At 35.1% G+C, this 22684-nt stretch overlaps 2 protein-coding genes across 3 annotated transcripts in view; one reads left to right on the top strand and one right to left on the bottom strand.

The window, feature by feature from the left end:
* The window catches only part of LOC149784625 (dihydrolipoyllysine-residue acetyltransferase component of pyruvate dehydrogenase complex, mitochondrial-like), a 38607-nt gene extending 24226 nt beyond the window's left edge, over nucleotides 1-14381 (bottom strand). The window contains exons 1-4 of the mRNA XM_089932693.1: nucleotides 14183-14381; nucleotides 7243-7322; nucleotides 5913-6139; nucleotides 1601-1921 (exon numbers count right to left, since the gene is read on the bottom strand). Of these exons, the coding sequence (XP_089788819.1) occupies nucleotides 1601-1921; nucleotides 5913-6139; nucleotides 7243-7322; nucleotides 14183-14295 (741 nt within the window). The 5' untranslated portion in view covers nucleotides 14296-14381. The remainder of the gene's footprint in view (nucleotides 1-1600; nucleotides 1922-5912; nucleotides 6140-7242; nucleotides 7323-14182) is intronic.
* Nucleotides 14382-14682: 301 nt separating this feature from the next.
* LOC149784624 (uncharacterized) lies at nucleotides 14683-22052 on the top strand. Of its 2 annotated transcripts, none has more exons than XM_089932689.1 (4): nucleotides 14683-14775; nucleotides 17105-17188; nucleotides 18047-18287; nucleotides 19970-22052. In XM_089932689.1, exons 1-4 carry the CDS (start codon nucleotides 14766-14768, stop codon nucleotides 20073-20075), a joined length of 441 nt encoding a protein of 146 aa, XP_089788815.1. In that variant the 5' UTR covers nucleotides 14683-14765; the 3' UTR covers nucleotides 20076-22052. The 2 variants fall into 2 exon arrangements, with proteins under 2 accessions (XP_089788815.1, XP_089788814.1); XM_089932688.1 differs by having other exon boundaries at nucleotides 17105-17203.
* The last annotated feature ends 632 nt before the right edge of the window (nucleotides 22053-22684 follow it).

Here is a 22684-nt window from a genome sequence, read left to right as displayed (position 1 = left end):
GTGATATTTCAGCATGTGAGACCGGAACTCCAATTCCGCTACAGCATACACTTTAGACCTTAATTGGTATTATCAGTTTAGTTGAGTGCAACATCTAATGTAAATGATTCTTGACTTTCAAAAACTTCAATGGAAGGCTTTAACATTGTTGATAATGATCACAGTGCAGTCAGTCACCACTGATGGAAAAGTGAACACTTTATTTCCAATGTTTAAGATGATGTGCAAATAATCCCAATCCTTGCATATAAAGTGAATTTTTTTCCCTTGTTTTCTAGTTGCAAGCCATTGCCTTTACTTCACTGCTTCATAATATGAATAATAACCACCTATCATCTATTTTATCACATTTCTCTAGGATGCATAAGTCTCAGGACTCAGTCATCTGACAACTGCCCAGATCACCTTTCCAGGGGACTGATGACACTTTGGACACAAGATTAAAAAGATCTTAGGAATAAGCAAATTTGTTATTCATCTTACCTAGTTTTACATGTAATTTTCAAAAAAGTATCTGCATTTATCTCTCAATTTATCCGTCCACCCTTAGTCAATTCTTCTGATCATCAAACCTTTCCTACATTCATCTCAGGAGCTTCAATGGTATAGAGGTTAGTGTGCCAGACTCAGAGAAAAGTGAGTCCAAATCCAGCCCAGACTAAGTGGTGTCATACAATGCTGTGTCTCTGAAAAAGGCACTACACTTTAGCCTGTTATGTGTTGATGTGCCATTACAGAGATATAAATCCAACATTCAACCAACCAACCAGTCATTCCTAAAACTAAAGTACAATTCACATAAGTTATGCTTGTGTTCAGTACCAACTATTTCAGTAATGGGTAAACTTTCTATTCCAGATACCTTTAAATGGCGATGATTCATTATTATCTTCATGCATCCACAGTCTTTGGAAGGTCATTATATGTATGCGCCCCCCTCTCCCAATAATACATATGGAATTGCATAAAGCATGCAGACATTTTGGGATGAGGTTAACCTAAAGATATGATCCAACAGAAGTGCTGTTGTTATTGTGGGGATTAACACCATTTTTCACACAAAATATGCCATGCATGGCAGACAGTATAACTTGTGGAGGAAGAACCTGGGAAACCCCAGGAAGAACCATCCATCCATGGGAAGCTACTGTTGAGCTTTCTCACATAACCACATTGGCCAAATCCAAGAATCAAACCCATGCAAACAGAGCTGAGACAGTAGTGATCCGTATTGGTGAACACTTTCGACCATTCAGCCACACAGTGCCATTCCAAATGGAATGAATATTGTACTCTGTGATGTCACAATGAAAGCTGTGTGTGTTAAAAAAATTATTACCCTATCCTTGTTAAGGTCATACATGACATTCTCATTTTTTGAATACCAAAAGTCTATAGTAACGAAATAAGTTCGGAGATTTTTTTATAATAATTTTTAAGACACTGAACATTCAACAGTAACTAAACAGAACTGTGCTAAACTACATTAGTATCAAATTTCTGAACAACAACATTTAATTAAAGACTAGTAAATGTGCTTGCATGAACATACTGACATACACTTTACATAATAAATAAAATCATTTTGTCTTATACTTACACTGAGATCTACCCCCTTCTCAGCTGCCAACATCTTTGCATATGGTGTTGCAAATATCCTACCTCCAGAGGGTGGAGAGGTTGGAGCCACTTTGGGAGTGGGTGGAGCCTGAGGAATAGGGATGGACTTTGAGGGAGGTGCAGCAACAGGTGCTTTGGGTGGAGCTGGTGGTGTGGTCGGTGGAGCCTTGGCTGCTGGAGCTGCTGGAGGCGGGGCAGCTGCATCACTTTTGACACCAAATTTCTGATCGTCTCCTGGTTGGGGTACATAGTCCTTGTACGCTGCCACATCTCCCTCATTCTCAACTATAATACACAACAACTGAAACAGAAAGAAACAGGAGAAATGTTGACCAGTTTTTCGAAGTTCAACTGTAATGTTAGATAACAAGAGTCCCTCGAAGGGACCGGCCAAAAGGTATTTAAAGCAATCCAAGATCAGTAAGTCAGTTTCTTCTGCTCTCTTTGTACAAAAGCCTAGAACTGAAATCATCTAAAATATTCTTGAGAAAATCCAACATCCCTAATTTGGCAAAAAAATATTTTTTCACAGATGTAAGTTAACATGATCATGAAATACCTGTAAGTGTAGTACAAAAGTCTTTGCCATGGGAACTGACTTGATTCCTGATCATAGTACATTGTGTCAAACAATGCTGATATACAAGGTGAATTTGGCAATCTATAAACAATATTTTTTTATCAGGAAAACAACACACTTAAGTTACTGAAATGGTATCCTTCAAGGCATTGTTCAAAAATATCCATAAAGTAAGTTTTAAAAATGCATAAAAGCCAGTACATATAAAAGTCTAAGGAAGGAACTTTGACATTAAAGGAGACCAGAAACCAATGGAAATATAGAATAATAATAAAAGTACTATAGCAGAAAACCTTATTCTGAAGTATCATCTGCAACCGTAATGCCAATATTTAAATATTGGCCTATCTTCTAGGAGCTGGATTTCCGTGACCTTGTATGCAAAATTTCCGCGCCTATTCGGTTACTTTCGGGATGTGACGTCATAGTAGCGACTCCAGCAGCCAAAGTGGGAGTTGCCCGAGTAAAAGACAATACCGTTTTGCGTTGCTTACAGGTGTAATAGAACATTAAGAAAAGCCTGTGGACATAAAAAAAATTTCTTTTCCGAAAGATAAAGGCATAATGAAAGAATGGGTACATTATTACAAATGAGTCGATTTCAAAGCCACACCATACAGCACTATGTGCTCGTTACATTTCTCAAAGGAATGTTACGAGAGTGATCATGAAAAAATGGCAGCTCAAAGATACGCAAATGCTAGGCCTAGACTAAAAGTTGGCGCTGTTCCAGACATACCTTTGGACATTTTAAATCCTGGGAAAAGTGTTAAACGTGTGAGTTACGAAAATAGGCAGAAGGACGAGTAAGTGACCACAAAATGCAACAATCAATCCACATATCTTTATCTAAAACAGCAGTGCTAAAAACAAATCTGATAGCCCGAAACCCTGGGCCCCTTCTGGTTTTAGTTACGGCCCATCCTGTATTCAAAGTGAGGTGCCCGTCAGGCTTGTCAAAACAAAAATTGTTTGCCTGAGGAAACTTTGATCGCACTGGTGAAATGAGTAAATGTATTTTCAAGATGTTGACATACATGCCTTAACACGGCACAATCTAAATCAAATCACCACTGTCCAATGGTGAAATTTAGATTTGATTTTAATCAAATGGAAGCTTTGCTAAAAATAAGATTCTAAACCTGTCGTGTTTCGAGAAAACACAATTTTCAGTAATCTTATAAAAATTAAATTTTTTTTTTACAAAAAATGCATTGTATACATGTAGTATGCATAAACGGTAATCTGTAATAATTGGAACTGATATAAAACTATTCCTTGGGCAGTTTAAAAAGCAGCGATTAAAAAAAAAAGAGGTCAAAGTTTCACATTAACTGTCTGACAATAGAACGGGGGGGGGGGGGGACTATCGACCCCCCCCCCCCGCCCAATGTGCGACCGCCCATTTGACGTGCCTTTTCTCCCTGTGATACACCTTATTATTCCCCCATGACAAGCCCCTTTTGCATATTCTGGTCAGTTCTGGCTAAATTGCAAAATAGCTAAAGTTTTGATTTAAGTACGCAAACAATAAAGCCGGTGTGACTAATGAACATAATCCTTATCCTTGCATTGATCTTGTGAAAAGGTCTGCCCTTCGGACATACTTCAAAGAAACCATGTTCGACAGTGTGTTTATGTGTAAGCACCAGCAATTGATTACCAAATAAAAGATGTCTATTTTGTTGTTACTTACAATGCCATGGACTTCAATCTATGTTCAAATCTGCAGTCACAAGTTACCGTACATGTGGCAACTGTTTTCCTCAAGTTTTATGCCCCACCTTATTTCCTTAGGTTTAAGTCTTAATGCATGTAACACTGTTTGCTGAATAAAATATTTATTCAGAATTAGTTCTTTAGGGCCACATATACTGCATGATATATTTTGTTTTATTCCTTGTAATTTAATCATGGTAATTAAACTTTTCATATACGGTAGAGGAATGTCAGGTGTTAACTGGCCGAGTTTCTTTGGCGGAAATGGAGATGCGATTTTGTTTGCAAAGAAAATTTCAAAGTGATCATACATTTAAGCTAATTGGTGACAATTTTATTCTTTTGATTTTTTTTTTTACTATAGTACTGTTGTAGTTGTTTAAAAACATCTGAAATTTACTTGAATAATGTTTAATCTTCACGTTCTATTTACTGAAGAAGAAAAAAACTGTTGTATGATATTAATTATTTTGTCCAGTGCCGGGTTTAGACGTGTGTGTGTGTGTGATTTGAATTTTTAACGTAGCTTTAACAATTTTTCAGTCATATCGCTACGATGTCTGCAGTGTGGCAGTTTAGACTGTGGACTGCATACGTTATATTTATAAATGGTTTGGGGTTGGGTTTTTTTCTTCTGACAAATGAAAATTGACAGACATAATGTAATAATCGGGACTTCGCTGCGCAAAATTGAGAAATATTACAAGATCGGGAGGTAGATGAGGAAATACCCCCAAAATCGGGAGGTTTTTCTCCCGGCTTGAGAGTTGACAGGTATGAACTGTCCGGGCTTGTGGAATTTCATTCAGGACTTTAGTTTATTTAAGTCACCAGCCTGGGGCCTGTGCCTAACAAACTTCTTTTAGCACTTACCAGTACAGTACATAAACTATTATATCAGACTGCAGATTTGAATGTGCAACCCAAATGTGGTCTCCTGCCTGCCTCACTCACCAATGTTTATGTTTGTATTCGAGGACTGGCTAGTATAGCGTCACGGTACCACGTGATCTGTCGTCTCATAAAAACTCGGAAAAACTCAGCAATTTACGGAATCGTGGTATCTTCCACGCAATATAATCACTACCCGCTTATGATATTTAATTTATAAACATTGCAGTCAAATTAAAATCTGTAGAGAATTACATACGTAAAAGGAAAATTTTGATTTCTAGTCTCCTTTAAAACTAATATTGATGTGTTATCAAATTCTTTATTGGATTGCAAAAAAGAATTCAAAGTGTGGTCAAAATTCATTTTCATCTGTACAAGTCACTGTCCTCATAGCTCATTAGGCACAAAAATGCAAGCAATGACCTTGACTTAACCACAAAGTCATAGATACAAAAATGTAAGCAATGACCTTGACATGACCCCAATGCCAATTAGGCCTAGTTTTCAAGACTTCTTTATGAAAATGTGGACATGTTGATGGTATGATCTGCAACATTTTCATTCAAATCCAATCAAATATTGCGTAAAGGGCTTAAGTCAAAACTTGTAAAATCATCAATTTTGCAACCATTCATATGATCGGTGCCATGAAAACAACTTTCAAGTTGACCATTGTTGAGGCTAGATCAGTACCACTTTCATTCTGAATCAAATGCATGCTGCTATAATAACATGTAGTGGGATTTATTGCCATTTTCAGCACAACAGGCTATACATGGCAGCCAGTATAACTAGTGGAGGAAGAACATGGGGAAAAAACTGGGAAGTACCACCCACCCACCCACAGGAAGCTACTGGCAAACTTTCTCACCAAATCACTTTGGCAGAGCCCAAGACTCAAACCCATGCGGACTGAGGTGAGATGGCAGTCATCCATAACAGTAAATGCTTTAGACCATTCACTCATATGGGGCCCCATAATTTTTGTTTGTCTACCTCACTATATGAACTTTTCCGATCAAACACCAAAATTGCATTTTTCTGCAAACTAACTTTTTTACACAAGAAAATGATAAAATATCTTTAATAAAGAAGGTACCTTTCCAATGTTGACATCTCTGGTTCCAGCTGGGATTATAATCTTTGCTAGGTACCCTTGTTCAGAAGACTCAAATCCCATGGTGGCCTTGTCAGTCTCGATCTCTGCCAGTAAGTCACCTTCTGAAACCTTGTCTCCTTCATTTTTCTGCCAATTTATGATATTCCCTCTCTCCATTGTTGGTGACAGGGCAGGAAGAGTAACTTTGATACATGGAGGCAGTTTCCCTACAAGCAAAATGAGTAATGAAAATGCATATACATTAAATTAAACATTAATTATCCCAATGCCATTTATATGGATTATTCACTGTATGTAATATTACCATGTTCACCGAAACTTTTACTTATTACAAGGCAAGCATGTCAGCAATCAAACTAATTTGATAATCATAAAACAACAAATAACAAGAACAGAGTAACCAAAACAAACATATAATCTCAAGCATTTATAACTGCAATTGTAACAATATACACTATATTATCTTTAAAAAGTTAAACATAAACTTAATTAGGAAAGAAGGAAGAAATTTATGAATTCTATGCCCGCCAAGTTTGCTCTGATCAAAGCTCTCTATAAAATTTTCTGCCCAATGCTGCCACAAAATGAAATTACCCATGTCATAATCAATTTAACAATTGTGTTTTGTAACATGTGACAGAATATCACTGATTTGTGAAGGTTACTTTGTTTCACTCCTAATCATCTCAGGGAGTCTATCTTAGTACCATTGTTCTACACTGTCATATGATGGTTTGGTGATGTGATAGTATGATACCTAAACATCAGTAGTGATGATATAAAATGAATACTGTGGTATATGAGATCAAATGGATACCGTGGTATATGAGATCAAATGAATACATGTACTATACATGTATATAGTATATGAGATCAAATGAATACTGTGGTATATAACATAAAATGAGTGTGTGTGTGATTTGGAATTTTAACGTAGCTTTAACAATTTTTCAGTCATATTGCTATGATGTCTGCAGTGTAGCAGGTTATAATGATATCTAGCACTGGGGCATCATGTCCCACCCACCTACTCAATTACATTATCTTGACACCAGGCCGACCAGTCCTAACACTGACCTGTTAATGCTGAGTGCCAAGCAAGGCAGCTGCTTGAAGCATTTATAAGTCTTTGGTATGTCTCGGCCAGTTTGACCTACGACATCCAGCATCTGAGGCGGACACTCTAACCACTTAGGCCGCCAGAGCCAACAATATTAATGGGAAGGATTGAAAATGTTTAAAAGATTAAATTAATATACAAGTCTATATAAGATTTAATAAACTGATGAAAAAGTAAAGTATTTTATACCTGAACTGTAGAATCGAATTTGACTGCTCCATACTTGTTTAGCATTGGTAATTGACCCACTGCAGCAGCAGAAGTTTAGACTGAAAAGAAATATAAAACTGTGCAAACCACATCAACATATCAAATGTACATGTATTGACTAATGATTATTGAAACAGTTTTTGTTTTCAACCATTACTTAAAGTATATGAAATAAGACACAGGAAATACTGTGTCTCACATGCTCCAAAAGGCATATTCCAAATATGCAGTAAGAGCATTGGTCCATGGTGCATGAAAAACAGGTCACTGTGATATAAAGTTTCCTGTGATGAGTTATGCCCTCCACTATCAACACTCATCAACCGTGACTGTACATGCAATAATGTCAGAGAAACTGAGCTAAATGTACAGACTTAATGTTGACACAAATATATGTACCAACAATAGCCATTGTATCCAAAAACTGAGCTAAATGTACTGACTTAATGTTAACACAAATCCATGCACCAACAATAGCCAAGCAAGGTAGCTGCCAGTACAGGTTTTTTTTAAGTCTTTGATATGACTCAGGCGTTTCAAACCTGTGACCTCTTGTATCCAAGGCGAACACTCTAACCACTTAGGCCACTGGAGTGGTCTCTGCTTTATTAATGAGGGCAACTTGGCAGTCCCAATTTCCGCTGGTAATCCCCCAAATTCTATCTTGAAATATCTCAGTTGATAGTGAATACTGCTTATCTTTTAAGATGTGCTACAGTACCAGCTTGGAAACAAAATGTTACCATCTTCCTGACCAGAAGTTATAGTATCATGTAAAAACTTGACATTTTAAGTTCTATTTGTCCTGACTAGTCAGGCTCAAAGCTGGCAAAAGAAACAAGTGGACTGTATCCAAAATAATTACTTTGAAAGTAATGGTTTTGTACATGTTCATGAAATATTAGCAAAAGTTTTTTTTTTAAAGTAAAAAAAAATTGATATTTATTATTTTCTTCATCCAATTTGTTTTAAAACATAAAATGGTGATATAAAAAATAGCTTAAAACTGATAATGTGAAACATTTGTTTTAAACCTCTGCATGATGAAATATAGACTAAAACAATTTTTATTAGTAATGGACCTGTATAATGCTTTCTGAGTGGATAGGGTGAAACAAGATATTGTCTACACTACATTTATTATTTGGAGACAAACCTATTAACCAAATGAAGACATAACACAAAACTCAACATAAAGGAGGGTAATTATAAAACAAAAAATGTGCATCCAAAGAATTCTCAAAATTCTGTAACTAACTGGACTCTAATTAGACAAACCCAAGGTCTTTCTAGCTATATGGCTGTCAACCTCTTCCTGTATCTTTAACTCCAATTTGCATATGGCCGAGATTCAACGACTGACGCTACATTACATAATGCTAAAACTATGTCAACCGAGTCCTAAAACTACATTATGTTATGCTAAAACTATGTCAGCTGAGTCCCAAAACTAAATTATGTTATGATAAAGCTATGTCAACCGAGTCCTAAAACTACATTATGTGATGCTAAAGCTATGTCAAGAGAGTCCCAAAACTACATTATGTTATGCTAAAGCTATGTCAACCGAGTCCTAAAACTACATTATGTGATGGTAAAGCTATGTCAACCGAGTCCTAAAACTGCATTATGTGATGGTAAAGCTATGTCAACCGAGTCCTAAAACTACATTATGTGATGGTAAAGCTATGTCAACCGAGTCCTAAAACTACATTATGTGATGCTAAAGCTATGTCAACCGAGTCCTAAAACTACATTATGTGATGGTAAAGCTATGTCAACCGAGTCCTAAAACTACATTATGTGATGCTAAAGCTATGTCAACCGAGTCCCAAACTCCATTATGTGATGATAAAACTGTCAACTGAGTCCTAAAACTACATTATGTGATGCTAAAGCTATGTCAACCGAGTCCCAAAACTACATTATGTTATGCTAAAGCTATGTCAAGAGAGTCCCAAACTCCATTATGTGATGCAAAAGCTATGTCAACCGAGTCCTAAAACTACATTATGTGATGCTAAAGCTATGTCAAGAGAGTCCCAAATTACATTATGTAATCCATACTTTTTCACCTGTTGTGCAAGAATCATGTGTGAATTTTTAGCAGGAAATCCATAGGAAGCAAGAATCAAATGAACACAAAAATTTGTCTACCTCTCCACCTTCCTATCAGAGGCAAAACTGTCAAAGTAGACATTTCTTTAATTATTAATGCACTGTATTGTGTGTGATTTGGACTTTTAACATAGCTTTAACAATGTTTCAGTCATAATGCTACAATATCTGCAGTATAGCAGTTTACAGTTATGTCTAGCACTGGGGCATCATGCCACAGACATGTATCATCATGTCCCACCCAGTCACATTATCGTGACACTAGGCCGACCAGTCCTAACACTAACCACTTAATGCTGAGCACCAAGTGAGGCAGCTGTTTGTACCATTTTTATAAGTCTTTGGTATAATTCAGCCAGGGTTTGAATCCATGAACTCCTGCATCCAAGGCAGATGCACTAACCACTAGGCCATTGGAGCGGTCCAATGCACTATACTGAATTAAGGGGGTAGGTAAATGTTGTGACATCAATGCATGGTTAAGAGTTTCTGTGTTTGGCCTTCTTTAGGTGAAATGAGAGGCTGTAAGCATCAACAGAGCATGCTGTCATATTCTCCAACAGCTGAGACAGCTCCTATTTTCACAGCAACATATACTTATTGCTTCCTTAATTAGAATTTGTCAGACTATTTTGGACAGCTGACAATACATATTGGTAATGATTGAAACACGTACATTGTGCTTTAAATTACTGAAATTTAATACATAGCCCAAGATTCATTTACCAAGATATTTGTTTGAAGTAACTTGGCAAAGCGAGAAAGTTGTTGATGTTGTTTTGGATTTAATGCCTTTTCTCAACGCAAGATAGGCTATTCACAGTGACCGGTATAACTTGTGGACAAAGAATCAGGGAAAACTCTGGTAAGAATCACCAACCCACGGGGAAACTACTACAAAGCTTTCTCATATACCAAATAAGCTGAGCCTGAGACTCTATCTCACATACACAGAGATTAGAAGGCATTGATCAGTAAAGGTAAACACTTTAAACAACTCAGCCACTATAGGCCCCTTTAAACAACTCAGCCACTCTATGCTCCTTTAAACAACTCAGCCACTCTAGGCCCCTTTAAACAACTCAGTCACTCTATGCTCCTTTAAACAACTCATCCAGTCTAGGCCCCTTGAAACAACTCAGCCACTCTATACCCCTTTAAACAACTCAGCCACTCTAGGCTATTAGTACCATTTTTATAAGTCTTTGGTATGGCTCAGTCAGGGATTGAACCCATGACCTCCCACATCTGAGGTGGATGCTCTAACCACTAGGCCACCGGAGTGGACCCTCCTGTACTGTAGGTGAGTTGCCTGTCAAGTCCTGTAAAACAAAATCTAATTTGCCTGAGAAAACTTCATTTGCACAGATGAAATACAGAAATTGATTGTCAATATGTTGAAAGACTAGTAAATTATTAATATTTAATAAATATTATTTATACCCATGTATGCCCTTTACCCATATGAAGATTGTCTGCCAAACATACTTCTATCAAAACCTGTAAACTTTGTGTGCAATGCAAAACATGTGTCTTATGAATGGTGAACAGACTGAATAGATTACCTATAAATCAGTGTTCACTTAACATACATCCAATTCTACTGGAGGTAGCACAAAGCAAACTGTTGTACTGAAGCTATAGTAAAGTGAGTGATTACATTACGAAAACCTCTCCATCTAAAAATAGATGCACTCACACCTATGTTGATTCTGTAGAAAGAAGGGACTGCAACTTTTGATGGTGGGACTCCTATTTTTACCAAAATGGGAGTCCTGGACTCCTAGTTTTAAAATCCTAGCGAGACCTCTGATTAATATATTGAGTGTGCTGTCTTTATCCTGGTGTCAAGGTTTTGACAGTTCTTTCTCTCAGCAAAGGCACAGATACACTATTGTTTCAATATCACAAAAAATATGTACTTTTTAATTATGGCTATTAGAAAAATACCAGACCAAAATCATGTTTGATAAAATGATTAGACACTTTCATTTTGTTAAATTAAAAATGGCCTTGTTGAAACCTACTTGGCATACCTCACTTACCATCATATTGCAACCAACTGAAACAAATCTTCCATGAAACATGAAAATGCATTCATCTGTTAGTGTCAGATCTGGAGCCCATCATAATAAAGACTGCAAAGTTATGTGGAGGAATGTCGATATTTTTATTGCCAAGTATGTGATAGTCCTGAAAATTTGACCACTCATTCTACTGACTTTAGAGTTGGGAACATACTACACATGGCAGTTGTTAAGGCAGTAAGACCCATTACACCCCCCCCCAAAAAAAACACAAAGATATCGGGTAATGCATCATATGTTGTAGGACTAACATTGCTGAAGGCAGAAAATTACTTGTTAATCAAATATAATACATGTATGATTTGAAGTTACTAAGTAAGTAACAGTACGGTTCTCTGAAGTTTACTCTTTCCGTAATCCTTACAAGTATACTTCAAATAAATGCCACTTCATTTGGAAGAACGCGCTTTCATTTTACAGACCTATATAGATTAGACTGCAAGTGTCATTATTCTGTATGCTTTATGTAATGATCACAGTAGTCCTACAATGTAAGACATAGCACATGTTTTTTTTGTTTAAGTGCTATGTCTTACTATCCAAATAAAGGGCTTGTATAATGTGTTCCAATGTCAACAACATCTGAACAAGTAGTCAAAGTTTCAGGAATATCTCACACATTTGGCAGCATATATCAACACTCTTCCACTAATTTATGTGTAATTAATATACTTACTGTGCTATCTTTATCCTGACAGAATGAAAATATGACACAAGCAAATGGAAGCATTTCCATGTTCCGTTGACATACATTTCATTTGTTGCAAGGCGATGGTAGTTGAGGTATACCAAAGTATGTTTAAGTAGGTTCATGTGGCAAATATGTTTCTTGAATGAAATGAAATGTTGCTTTACGGTTCCAATAGGCATAATATACTTTTATTCATTTTGTTAAAGAACAATATTTCAACTTAACCTGATTTCGGCATTCCTGGTTTTCCTGGCTACAAACTGATCACGCAGTATATAATGGAGCAAACAAAATCATCAATAAAGTCAGAAAAACAAATAGTGTTGAAACCTAATACATAAGTATAATCATGCTGTGAAAGAAGTTTGGCTTATTTTGAATTTATTAAGCCCTTACATGATAAAATAAATTGGCATGGTTATACTAACCTCACCGTGTCCGCCATGACAGAAAATGCGAGACTCTCGCCATGACCAATTTTCTACACAATGCTTGCCAGGCCATATTTGGAAATTCTACGCTATGTTATTATCAATCATGTGGCGAATAATGGCTTCTTGGTGGAATTTCAAAGTTGCAGATAAACCATATTTACTTTCAATGCGCAGAATTTCTGACTCAAACCGCACCATATTTTTATGTGATTTGTTTGTTTCCAAATAAGGCCTCAATGTCCTTATATGACACACAAACAAACGAGGCTGATAACAGAAGTAATCATTATTTGAACTAATATGGCAGAAGATCTAAACGAAAATATCGGCTAAAAATGGTAAAAGAGATTTTATAACTATTTCTACAATACTTTGCGATACTACCGGTATTAAATAAGAGGACTGCTTAGTTTATTGCATTACATGCAAGGAATATGTTCAAATTGTTGATATTAGGCTAAAAGAGCGCCTGAATCAAACCCGGCTTGCTCCATTGACACTAGTACAAATATTAGTACCCTTACTCGTACCTCGTGGACAGGATACTAACATGAGCATATACGTGTTAATGGAGCAAGCCGGGTGTGAATCACACCCGGTGCTCTTTTAGCCTAATAATAACACTTTAAACACATTCCTTGCATATAATCCAATAAATAGAGTAGTCCTCTTATTTAATACCGGAAGTATAGAAAATCGTTGTAGAAATAGTTGTAAAATCTCGTTTACTTTCTTCAGCCGATATTTTCATTTAGATCGTCCACCATGTTATTTCAAATAATGATTACTTCCGTTCTCAGCCTCGTTTGTTTGTGTGCCATATTAGGACATTGACGCCTTATTTGGAAATGTAAACAAATCGTAAAAATTTGGCGCCGTTTGGGTCAGAAAATCTGCGCATTAAAAGTAAATACGGTTTATCTGCAACTTTGAAATTCAACCAAGAAGCGATTATTCGCACTTGATTGATAATAATATAGCGTAGAATATCCAAAATATGTTCTGACAAGCCTTACGTAGAAAAGGGGTCATGGCAAGAGTCTCGCGTTGTCTGTCATGGTGGACAGGATAAGGTTAGAGTAACCATACCAATTTATTTTATCGTGTAAGGGCTTAATAAAGTAAAAATAAACCAAACTTCTTTCACAACATGATTATACTTATGTAGTTGATTTCTACACTGTTTGTTTTTCTGACTTTAGTGATGATTTTTTTTTGCTCCATTACATGATATGGGATCAGTTCGTAGCCTCAACCACAACAAATCAAGCTGAGACTACGACATCGTAGCTACAATGACACATATATGCTCATGTTAGTACCCCGTCCATGAGTAGGGGTAGTAATATTAGTACTACACAAAGCTTAGCTTGAAATATCAGCGTGTATTCTTAAATAGTTCGCGCGAGCAAGGAGATAAGTGTCCTCCCTTGTAGTTATTATACTGTACATGGATGACATGTCAATTTTAAGCAACGATACTAGCACATGTGTTTGTTGTGAGGAAAAATCGAAAACTGGTTGAATACAAGTCCCTTTTTTATATCGGTTTTGGCTAAAGTTACCGTGTCAAGGTCTGTAATTCTTACATTTTTCGGGATTCGACCCTCGTTGATAATTGTGGAGATATTGACGAAGCGATGCATCTCCTGTTGATTCCCCTTCGAAGAAATGTTCTTGCAAATGCCACAGTTCGAAACATCCTGGCCTTAAATTACGGACAACCACCCGACCTTGGGGATAGAATTTCTGGGTTGTGTTGTACTTGCGAAGCTATCACCTTGAACTTAGATTCGTATATAATATAGAGATTTAAAACCAATTTTCCGGTTGAAGAATATCGCAAACAGATAGAAATTTTAAATTAGATTACTTGTAATGAGTCCTATATAAATGTAAAAATGCAATAATATTATCGAACGTTATAATTGAGAGCTTTTGGCTAATTATTTCGACTGGTTTTGTTATCTCGCTACTGAATGTTGATGAAAATTATTCATAGCGAAAACCTGTCTGAGTCATAGACTGGCAAGCAAATTTATCTAAATACAACCATTTAATGTTGATATTATGGGACCAGTCAAATGGTCTCCATGGCTCTATTTACATATGGCGCCGTCCTGATGACTCGAGAAGCTTCTTGAATACGTTGCGTTCCTTATTCTTCTTATCATGCCTGCAGGTGATCTTATCAACGACTCATATAAGCAGTTAAAGTAGAATTGTTAAATTTTACTGCAATATTTATATAGTATGCCATGGTCCCAAGACAATAATAGGTTTTGCATAAAGTGTACTGTAATGAGTCTAAAATGAACATCCTGTTGCAACTTTTACCGCGTTGCCATTGGAATGCTGGATGATTAGAACCGTGGTTTATTCGGAACAAGATTCGGTTCAAATGCTAGGCTGATTCAGACCATGTGAAATATTATAAAAAAAACAATGGAACACTACTGATTTAGTCCTGCAACGTAAGGCACATCACCCGATATATTTTTTTGTGGGGTGGGGGTGGGGTGATGGCACTTACACAAAAACAACATGTGATATGTCTTACATTGTAGGACTATGACAGGTTTTATTTTAATAGTTACTAACTTTACACTTTCACGTGCTTTGTAAGGATAATATGAAAGTTTATTTTCAGCTTTTACATTTACACCTGATAGTTATTAGGATAATTTCTAGCCGGAAAACAGTTATAATTTATCACATTTAGATTTCTTTAACCAAAATAATTTAACAGTAAAGATAAAATAAAGAAAATAGAAATTTAAGTTTTCATAAATTAAGCCAGTATCAGCGCTGTCAAACAGTAAAGCATATAAATTGACCAAAGTATTTATTGATTCCTCATGCAAATAGTGTTTCTTTCCATTATATTTACCACACACACAACATACACATGTACGCAAATTGTACAGTTATTAAGGAGTAAATGATAGTATGACAGACTCCTCTGTTATCATTAAATTGTTATCAAATATTATCATTGTATTGTTGTATTTTGAGTAAAATCTCAAATCAGTAAAGACTTCCATGTAATCATTGATTGCAAAATTAGTTCATGTCAGCATTATATGTTGTGTTAAAATATGGCATTAAATTCATAAATTGGCAAATGACATCAAACATGCTTGAATTAAGTGGCATTGGGGTTTGCCAATTCATGGTCAGATGATTTCACTATTAGTGCTTGCAGTTAAATTAATAAACAATGCAATCTTCAAACTAAATAATAAACGAATGGTGATAATTTAAGTTATAATTGTATCTGAGGGTAAACTCATGAGTCTCTATTTGTATGTGTTATTTAACACTAATGTTATACAGTACAGTGTACAGGATAAATATAAATTCTAGATAAACCTAACATAAAGATTAACCCAGACCAATATGTATAGTAAAAGAAATAGCTGCATGAACCATGAGTTTATGAATTTTGTCAGTGATAGTAATTTTGTTGTTTCGCAATAAACTAAACTATTTAAATTTTTCACAAAGGTGAATGAGCTGTTTTAAAAATATTTCACTGCTGTCCTGTACTGAATAGCTGGTGCAAGATAAACAGTCTTATGTCTCCAGTATTTCATTTCGTAATATAGAACAACCCCATTAACACCTGTACAGATAGGGTTGTGTTTTGTTAAATGCATATTTGAACTGCTCATCATATCTGGAAAGTAATGAGAAATATCATATTTTAAACAAATGTAAGTGTCACATATAGATCCCAGATGAGACTTAATAATATTTCACAGGTCCAAAAATGTCCAGTATTTGGTCCAAATCAACCCATAATAAGCTTGGTCCAGATCAGCCATGTTCTGATTACCCGCCATTACACTTATTTATGAGGGAGACACTGAATAAAAATGGATGATGCAATGATGAAACAGAGAAAATTATGATGCTGTTTAGCTTCAGAATGAGAGAGACAGAGAGGGAAGAGATGGATTGATATCAGATAGTGTTTGTCATACAGCATAAGATGTTGACCCTGATAATATCTTTCTGAGTTGCATAGCATGTTGATCAGAGGCAGAGTTTCAAGAATACATTGTTGGAAGCTTATATTGATGCTGTGGCATATATTAGTGTTCAGTTGTTTATTATTATATATACTTACTTTACTTACCTTTTTCCTTACTGAGTTATATTCAGACACAAACAAGTGGTTGTTACATTTTTGTTTTATTTCAATTATGCAGTTGCCATTTCATTTGGCTGCGCAGCAATGGTAGCCAAGGAATGCCAACGTTGTTTAATTTATGGTACATTTTCTTTAATGAAATGAATATGTTTGATCACATTTGACCAAATGCAATTAACCATATTCATTTTATACTGGAAAATTAAACCCTTTGTTCAGCCAACTTAAGTATGCCTAGAAATCCCATATCATCTCTTTCTTTGATAATTTCCAAAGGGAAAAGATGTTCAGCATTATAGTGTTTCTGAAAAATATTGATGTAATATATTTAAAATAAATTTTTGTTAATTTGCAGAAAAGAAAGATGGCAAGAAAAAGGAGGATGCTGGTTCTACTATACTAACAGGAATTTACATTTTTCCAAATGGAGATAAGTATGGTAAAAGACCTACCAGTAAGCTTTCAGTCTTTAGTTTTGTATACAGGTATTAACTATGATATGTGATGAAACAATCAACAAATCAGTTAGAGAACTCATCATGTTAACAAGGTTGTTTCAGTCTGTGTAGACCCATTCAGTATAGTCCAACTTTGTGAGTGGCAGTTAAGGTCAATTTATTTTGAGTTCTTAAAATTTTTAAAATTATATGCAGTATTATGACAGTCTGGTACAGATTAAGGTAAAACCTGTTTAACGTGAACATGGATCATGAATTTTCAGTTACAGTGAAGTGTATTTGCAAATCAAGTATATTATCATATATCAGAGTGCTCCAACATTTTCAACACTGTGGTCCACATGAACCAGAAATGTAAGTTCTTGAGCCTCACATAATACATGTATGTATTATAGTAATTATACTATTATTATAGAACTGACATTTTTATGAGCAAAGGCCATAAAAATAACCTGTGTTTGGACCACTATTATCATATTGATAAGATGCTTAACAAATTCATCCTCACAAACATGTGGTTGTATATTTCCAGTCAAACAATTTTCATCCCTGTTTCGGCTACTGGTCATAAGCATATACATATAAATGCAGAACCAGTCTAGAAATATTATAGTACATACACAGCCATTCACACCAGATGCCACCTGGTATTGGTTGTTGGTAAAAAAGAAAAGGAAATGCCAGATAAGCTTGATTGAGAAGTAATAATCAATATTTAAGCCCACAGCACTTCCATGTTCATTATTTCTACTGTATATTCAGTGGGGGGGGGGGGGAATTGTTCTTATACAGTGTTTGGTCAGTATTAAGACAAAATCTATTTCTTTCATTTTATTCAGAGGGAGAGTATATTCAAAATGCTGGCTCCATAGAGAGGTGCGGTGTAGGGATTCATACCTCTGTGGAAGGGTCTGTTTATGACGGAATGTGGGAAGGGGACAAAATGAATGGAAAGGGCACACTAACACATCCATCAGGAGCTTCCTATGAGGGAGACTTTGTTAATAACCAGTTTCAGGGTAATGGCAAATATATTTTCCCAAATGGTTCTGTGTATGAGGGCCAGTTTCAGGAAAATAGGTAAGCAATTCTTTTCATAACCATTGATTAAAATAGGTAAGCAATTGTCTTTATAACCATTTGTGTCCTTCATTAAAAGTATTTTTTTAAATGATCATCTCATGCTTTAATTATTAGGTTATTAGGTTTTTATGCATTAACATGACAGCAGTAGACATATTCAGATAGGTTGACAGATCCATTTATTTGTACAATATACAAGTATTACCAGTGAGAATTGACTTGTCGGTCATCTTATTTTGAGTTTGACCTAAATACAATAGATAAAAGGACACGATGAACATAAATTGCAACATGAATAGAGCAAACATGTCGTGATATGTATTAAATATTTGTTAAAATTTGGTCTCCTTTCTGAAATGTGCTTAGAATTAGTCTGTAATTTATTTATAATTTGTAACATTTTCAAGACATGCAGTATTATAAATTAGGCCCACAATATCTTCAGCCGATTGTTTTGTTGACACAACAGTACGTCATCTTTTTAAGTGGATTATTTTTATCTTTGATTTTACTTTGTACAGCTTATTATTATTGATATTATTATTATTATTATTATTATTATTATTAAACCTTATTAATTTCTTTCTGGCTGATTCATGTCACATATTTCTCTCTCCCATGCTTCTTTATTAACATTTTTATAGATTTTTTCTAATCAACTTATTAATTAAAATATATTTATTTTATTTATAGAACTGTGAACATATTGCAATATTCAAGTCATGAACTTGACAGCTCTGCATGATAATTAATTTTCTTATTTAATAAGATGGAACCAATCAAATCATCAAAAATCCAGAGTTATTAATTTCTCAGTCAATGATAGACAGTCTGATTTGATTGGACATGTCAACACCAGTTAAGTGTATGGAATGTCAGGGCCGCCTCCGGCTTTAACCTCAGGACATAGAGGTCTCTACCATGATGCCCTCCTAATACCTTTCCAGCTTCTAGTGTTACTTTATTTTGACCAAATCTCCTGATTAGAGATAATTCTCACTGATACAAATAATTGTGTCTTTCCTACTATCACCATGTACAACACAAGTCTCAATGATAATGCTGTATTCATTTCATGAAGAAGAAAAACACTAATACTAAACATCTACTCTCTATGTTAAAGATTGTGAAAAAAGTATTCATTACCAGTATATAAAGATTGTGGAATAAAAATTATTTAATGCCAGTATATAAAGAGTATAAAATAAAAATTATTCAATGCCTGTATTTCAGATTTTCTTGAACATTCATTATGTTATAAATCTGGGTTGTTCATACTCCTGTTAATCTAAAGGGCATTATTTCAATGGTTTTGTAATTATGTTCACGATTGCTTGCTGCTAGAAATGAATCAAAGCCTCCAGGTAATTTTATGATTTGTTTCTAAAAAAAGAGAACAAAATTAATTTGTAAAATAATATGGATTAAAAGATTGGCTAATTAAGTTCCAAATAAATTTATATTTTTTTTCTTTAAGAAGAAATTGAAAACATCCACCTTTTTGCAAATCAAAGGTAACATATATCTTGACCAACCTCATTTGCCCTAAAAATTTAAACAGTAATTCTCTCAGTGAAGAGTAAATGTTGAGGGGATACTTGATTGTACTGCTAGTCTCGTTTCATACTGTCTTTCAACACTAATTTAATACTTATGAGTCCTTTCCATTGAAATTTCAGGCTGGAAGGAAAAGGTCAGTTTACAGACACCCAGGGTCAGAACTGGACAGGGACATTTCGATATAAAGCAGCACCTGGACTTCGCTTCAAGTTAAATCTTGACTAGCACCTGTTTATCAGTATTATAATGGGTTTTCTTTCTCTCACCTAAAGGTTTTGATAAGAAATTATAAAACATATAAGAATTAGAAGAGCATGGTTGCTTCTTAGTTGTAAGTATCTAAATACTTACTTCTAAGTCGAGTCCTACAGCAAATAACATAGATGCTGATTTGACATTATATAATGCATTGGCGGATCAGGGACTATGCTGGTTGTTCTACTGGATCTGATTACTCCAAACAAGCTGCATAGACCCAGATCTGTCAGTGCATGATGTGACAGCAGATATGGGTCTGTGCAGTGTGTATTTGGACTCGACTTATAAGTGAGTATAAAACAGTGTAGAGATATACATTGTCATATTTACACATGACTAGCCTGCAGGGCTGGACAAATCCACTTGCCTCACACCAAGGACACACTCAAAGTCAGCTTAGGTGAGCTTAATTTTGTGATATGCTTGCCCAAAGGTGATTCCAAAAACCTCTGAGGGATGGAGAGAGAGAGTTCAAGTTTAGTTCCTAATGCTTTATGTGCAACAAGTTCTGATCTCTGTGAACTTGTCACAGTACATATATCAGCACCTTTAGCATTTATTTGTACCACATTCTTCCATTAAATAAATGCCTAAAATTGTATTCATTGAGTGAGCCTTTATTTTGCATATCACAATCAATCTCTGTGGCTTCCGTCTTATCATCATTGTCATGGTCAGTCTTTAATTTTCTCGCACAGGCATGATAATCGGAATGTAATCTATTTGAAGCATGTTTTGAAAAATAGGGAATAAATATTTATACTTTAACTTTATTATTAACTACATTTTAATCCTAATATTGACATGGTTCACAGACTTTCAAGTCATAATGAAGCCACAGTCGGTGAGTAGGGTTCTCACTTATCATTAACTTTACAAAGGAAACTGCCTGGTATGTTTTATGGCCAGATTAAATGTGTTGAGCTTGCTTTCTCAAAAGTCAGCTTGTCGGAGATTTTTTAAATACATTTTGTCATCTTCAAGGCGACTGGATGATAATCATTAATGGCAAAGCAAGCAGTAATTTTTGTTACAGTTGTGTTTGGAAATAAAATGCACTTATCTCTAATGTTTAGCCACAGTGATTTCTGTAAAAGGTATGATTGGTGTTCTATGGAAGGTACAATATAGATATATTGTGGGCAAAAGATATATTCTTGCTTAAATTATTAAAAAACAATAAAATTTCTGATTCTTTCAAATTAAAATAAAGTGAAACTAAGATTGCTGAACTTAATTCATTACTGGTTTTCACAGTTCCCATATATTTTGTTGTTCCATAGTGTTTGACTGGCAGTGGCTTCATCCAGGTCAGACATGAAAGTCCTGTTGTTTGTGCAGTAATTACAAGACGTTAAATTATACTATTTGGCAAGTTATTACATGGATGCAAATCGTATTTAATTTGAAATGGTGCTAGTTCCCTGCAACAACAAACTAAGCAGCAAGCAATTTGAAGTTGAACCAGCAATAGTGAGGTGAGTGTGTGATCGCAGTTACTGAATACTGTGTACACATGACAGCATCACTATGGTTGTTGCAATGAATTCATTATTTTACTGTAACATCATCATAAAAAATCTGCTATATGACCCTTTTGAGTAGGTGACTGATTTGGTTTTAAATTTTGAGTTCTTCAGTCATCTATGTGTGTATGTGGCTTTAGAATCAGATAGAAATACATCTAAATATTATTATCATGTCATATGATAACTCAGATATATAGAAATACAAATAAAGAAAAATGATATAACATGTTAAAGCAGTGTTGAAATTAAATTAACATACTGTTATTGTTGGTTACTATTATCTTTTCTTTTCAAAGTTTATTTACCCATCTTTCTCTGTCTGCCTCATTTATTAAATTACAATTATTCATTATGAACATATTGTGCTGTACATAGATAATGGTATTTGACTTTCAAAATAAAGTCATAAAACATCTTTAAAGTGTAGCTACTTTCTAACCCCTTCTATTTGTCTATCTATCTATCTATCTATCTGTCCGTCCATCTGTCTGTTTGTCTATGTGTGTGTGTGTGTGTGTGTGTCTGGCCAGCCAGCTGGTTTTGATCATATGGTACTTTATTCCTCTGACACTTTTGAATACAATAGCATCAGACATTACTGACATTTGATTAATGTAATAAACTGGATGAAATGAATGCATGCTATAGGCATCTATTCAAGACGAAAATGAAATGTACAGCAATAAATCAAATAACCAGGAATCATCAGGATTCTTAAGAATTCTTTATAGCATCATATATATAAACTTTGACTTTGGATTATATTCAGGTAGATTTAGTGTATGGATAAATACTGTTCTTTTTCGGTGACAGATGTGCATGGGAAACACATCATGAATATGTATCGAGAGTATCATTCACAATTATAAGTATGTGGATAGAGTGTGTCTGTGTGTGTGTGTGTGGGGGGGAGTAATGAGAGGTTTATTAGTTTTGAAATGCTTGCTCATACTGATTACTAGAATTACTTATAGATGCTTCCTGATAAGATCACTGTCAGACAAGATTCTGCCCATTTTACCTGTAAATGAGCCACCTGGCAATTTC

Source organism: Sinohyriopsis cumingii, chromosome 14, assembly GCF_028554795.1.
Source record: "Sinohyriopsis cumingii isolate HCF-2022 chromosome 14, ASM2855479v2, whole genome shotgun sequence".
NCBI lineage: Eukaryota > Metazoa > Mollusca > Bivalvia > Unionida > Unionidae > Sinohyriopsis > Sinohyriopsis cumingii.
The sequence above is the reverse complement of the archived record's forward strand: the minus strand, read 5'-3'. Positions and strand labels throughout refer to the sequence as shown.